The sequence below is a fragment of the Odontomachus brunneus genome, unplaced genomic scaffold, assembly GCF_010583005.1.
Source record: "Odontomachus brunneus isolate Ranch 3 - 2012 unplaced genomic scaffold, Obru_v1 Obru_scaffold_329, whole genome shotgun sequence".
NCBI lineage: Eukaryota > Metazoa > Arthropoda > Insecta > Hymenoptera > Formicidae > Odontomachus > Odontomachus brunneus.
The window spans coordinates 120,186-122,498 of NW_022639779.1; the positions used below are offsets into that span (position 1 = coordinate 120,186).

General features: G+C 25.7%; 1 protein-coding gene across 1 annotated transcript; it reads right to left on the reverse strand.

Annotated features, from left to right (window-relative positions):
- Nucleotides 1-797: 797 nt before the first annotated feature.
- On the reverse strand, nucleotides 798-2,208 carry LOC116853469. Its single transcript, XM_032834579.1, has 2 exons — nucleotides 2,158-2,208; nucleotides 798-1,576 (listed from the first exon to the last, which is right to left on the reverse strand). Exons 1-2 carry the CDS (start codon nucleotides 2,192-2,194, stop codon nucleotides 1,008-1,010), a joined length of 606 nt encoding a protein of 201 aa, XP_032690470.1. The 5' UTR covers nucleotides 2,195-2,208; the 3' UTR covers nucleotides 798-1,007.
- Nucleotides 2,209-2,313: the final 105 nt, after the last annotated feature.

Sequence of the window (2,313 nt, forward strand, 5' to 3'; positions counted from 1 at the left end):
AATATTTGATGTTATAATAATATATTTGCACTGAAACAAAGTATAGTACTTTATTATAATGTATTTACTACAAAGTATTGTGAGTTGCTTTCCAACTCTTGTATTCTGTAGTTAAAAGTCTATTATCAGAAAAATATTATGTATATGTATTATATTATGTATATTTTATACATGTATAGTACATATAATGCGTAACGTTATGCATTAGATAGTAGGGAGCGGTGCACTTGGACACGGTGCATTTGGACACAGCCAATCACAGCACCGTGTGATTAGAGACATTTGTAGGGTCCCTTGGAACAGCGACTGGACTGTGATTGGACTGTGTCCAATTGCCCCGTGTCCAACTGATATACACCCTAGATAGTATAGACTTGATATAATACACTTTTAAATATAAAATACAAGAGTTGGAAAACAACTCACAATATTTTCTACTAAATACTTTATAATAAAGTACTATACTTTGTAATAATACAAATCAGGAGAAAAGCAAGTAAGAGCTTATACTTTGTTTCAGTAAGCAAATATAATTTTATTCTAATATCACACTATTAATTTTAATACGATATATGTATATATATAATTTTATATATAAAATATGCAAGAAAACTGAACATGTATATCAAAGACAGAAACTGTCTTCTTTAACAATATTTTCCATTACATATATTATTGTGTTATATGTGAATCTGAAAACAAATCTTAGAACAAATCTTAAGACAAATATATAAAATGTAATTATTACAAATGTAATATAACTAAATAATGAAGAATGTTTACATCAAAATAATATTTTTAAGAATGACAGTTTTTCTTATAGAAACAAATCAGCACATGCAATATGAATCAAAACGTAACTTAAAACTAAAATAAATTTATTACTTTTTTAATAACATTTTAAACATTTGTCGTAACAAATAATAATTTTTCTTATAACGTTAGTTGTTATAGAAACTAAAATATACTTTTTTCTTTTCATTAAACATAAATCTGAGATACTTTCTTTATTGTACGTTATCCCTTTGCAAATATATCTTGAATATTTTGAGAAACCTTTTTTGCATTTTTATGTTTTCTTTATGATGTACCTCTTTTTGTTTGTAAATTTTGACCCATTCAGGTTCATTCTTTCGGCGCTTTCTAATGTTGCGTCTTGCATTATAAGAAGTATTGATGGCTGCAGAATCATTTTCATTGTTGGATTCTGCAATTAGCTCTGGACTTGATTGTCTAATTCTAAATCCATGCGTACTAGAAGCAATTGATACAGGTGCTATTTCGGGTTGCTTATTAATGAATTCATCGATCATATCAAAATATTCCCAAGATTCTCTGTTTTTCCCAGTTTGATTATTAGAATCTCGTACATTTTTATACCTTTGTTTCAAATTTTTCCATTTAGTGTAACATTGTTCCTCGGTTACATTGTAATCTTTTTCCTTAAAATTATTTGCTATTCTTCTCCATATTGTTTTATGCATACAATTTTTATTATTTAATGATACCACATGGTTTCTAACATTTTCTATTAAAAATTTTGTAGTTTGCATTGTCCACTGATATTTAGAGTTTTCTGTAACAAAATAAAATTATTAAAATACTATAATAATGTTCTACTATGCCATATATATAATTACAAGGTGGGGAAAAAAGGTCGGTACCCCTGAATAACTCGGAAAATATAAGTTTTATAGAAAAATGTTCCAGACTAAAGTTGTAGGGCTTAAAAAGATCTATTTACTGATCTGTGCATTACACTTGTATTCTATCAACAAAGTTTTGCTGACAAGCAATGTGAGCAGATTAGTGGCAGAATATGCATTCGAGCAGGCTCTACTCAAAATCTATTTACGCAGGCTTCATTAGCTGGATTACACACAGAATACTTTGTATAATCTTATTTTGATTACTGCTATTTAGGAAATTGACAAGTATTTTTAAGATTATTTATTTTTACATAAGCATTGAAGGATAATTTTAAGTTTGATATTTACATTGAATATAACAATTTAGAAATATTTTTATATATTAAAATTAACAGAATTTAAGATGCTTATGTCAAAGTAAATAATAATTAATACTATAAATAATACTAATAATAAAATAAACAATAATAAAACAATAAAATAATATGTAATTTTAAAATATATATACCAAATTGATTTTGCTCAATATTATTATCTTCATTCATCGTAATTATCTTTTTATCCTAGAATAAATAAATTTATTAAAAATATCGTTTCAATTAATTTAAATAAATGATTAAAAAAATAGGTTATGCCTTATTTGCTTTTTCTTCTACACTTTTAT

Excerpts from the sequence above, each read along its gene's own strand:
- LOC116853469 (XM_032834579.1), bottom strand. The coding sequence starts at position 2,194 with ATGAATGAAGATAATAATATTGAGCAAAATCAATTTG. Across the intron at positions 1,577-2,157 it reads TATTGAGCAAAATCAATTTG|AAAACTCTAAATATCAGTGG; the intron begins GTATATATATTT and ends ATTTTGTTACAG.